This window comes from Cariama cristata, unplaced genomic scaffold (genome assembly GCF_000690535.1).
Source record: "Cariama cristata isolate BGI_N322 unplaced genomic scaffold, ASM69053v1 scaffold33023, whole genome shotgun sequence".
Classification (NCBI taxonomy): domain Eukaryota; kingdom Metazoa; phylum Chordata; class Aves; order Cariamiformes; family Cariamidae; genus Cariama; species Cariama cristata.
In genome coordinates this window covers 520-1,430 of record NW_009607169.1, presented here as the reverse complement: position 1 = coordinate 1,430, position 911 = coordinate 520, and the positions used below count along the sequence as shown (strand labels likewise).

General features: G+C 63.0%; 1 protein-coding gene across 1 annotated transcript in view; it reads right to left on the bottom strand.

Moving 5' to 3' along the window:
• Positions 1 to 898, bottom strand: part of LOC104158870 (Down syndrome cell adhesion molecule-like protein 1) — a gene marked incomplete at both ends in the record, with an annotated part of 3,641 nt that extends 2,743 nt beyond the window's left edge. The window contains 3 exons of the mRNA XM_009696629.1: positions 144 to 162; positions 347 to 445; positions 735 to 898. Coding sequence (XP_009694931.1) covers positions 144 to 162; positions 347 to 445; positions 735 to 898 — 282 coding nt within the window. The remainder of the gene's footprint in view (positions 1 to 143; positions 163 to 346; positions 446 to 734) is intronic.
• Between the last annotated feature and the right edge of the window lie 13 nt (positions 899 to 911).

The window sequence follows — 911 nt, the reverse complement described above, 5'->3', positions numbered from 1 at the left end:
GCTGGCCTTGGCCACCAGTACCTGAGCAATTAATGACATGTCCTTCGTTAGCTACTTTATTGCTGCATCTTGTCCAAACCCCCTTACAAGCCCCCTCATTAGGACTGGTAGCCCTTCTACAAGCTCAGAAGCCTCAACCTTACTCTGGAGCGTTTCCGAGGCCTTTCAGAGAGGGGGGAAACCGAGGTGCAGAGACAAAAGCACGTGCGCAGCCCGCGGGGGTGTGCCTGATAACACGCGGCACCAGCCTCGTCCCCCGGTGCTGGGAGCAGAGGCACCCACGGCTCTGGGACGGGGAGGGGTGCTGTGGCGCTGGTGCCGGCCCTGTTGCTCGCAGCAGCTGTACCTCGGATGGAGCTGCCCCCATTGTCCCCAGGAATCCACGCCAGCGTGATGGACGATGCTGAGGTCTTGGAGACGGTGAGGCGGGGCTGGTCTGGGGGCACTAGGGAGGAGGGAAAAGCCCGTGAACACCTCGCACGCACTGGCTGAAAGCACCCCAAACCATGCCCCCAAAAAGGGGAAACACCGGCGAGACCTCCTGCTCAGCCCCGGGCCAGCGAGACCACCTCGCACAGGAAAGACCCTGCGGCACTTCACCCCACCGAGAACAGCGGACAAGCAAGAGCGCAGGCTCCCAACGCCGTCTGCTGAGATGGAGCGCGTCCGCGTAGAGCGCTCGCTCCCAGCTGCAGGTACGGGACCGCAAGGCACCCCCTGCCAGCACCCCTCACCTTGCACCAGCAGGTTGATGATGATGGTGTCGAAGCCCCAGGTGTTTGTGGCGGTGCAGGTGTAGTAGCCAGAGTCCTCCGCTTTCACCGAGCGCAGCACCAGTGTGCCGTTGGCCTGGATCAGGCGATGCCCATCCACCGTCACGGGGATGGCAGAGTCCTCACTGCCGGGAGAGG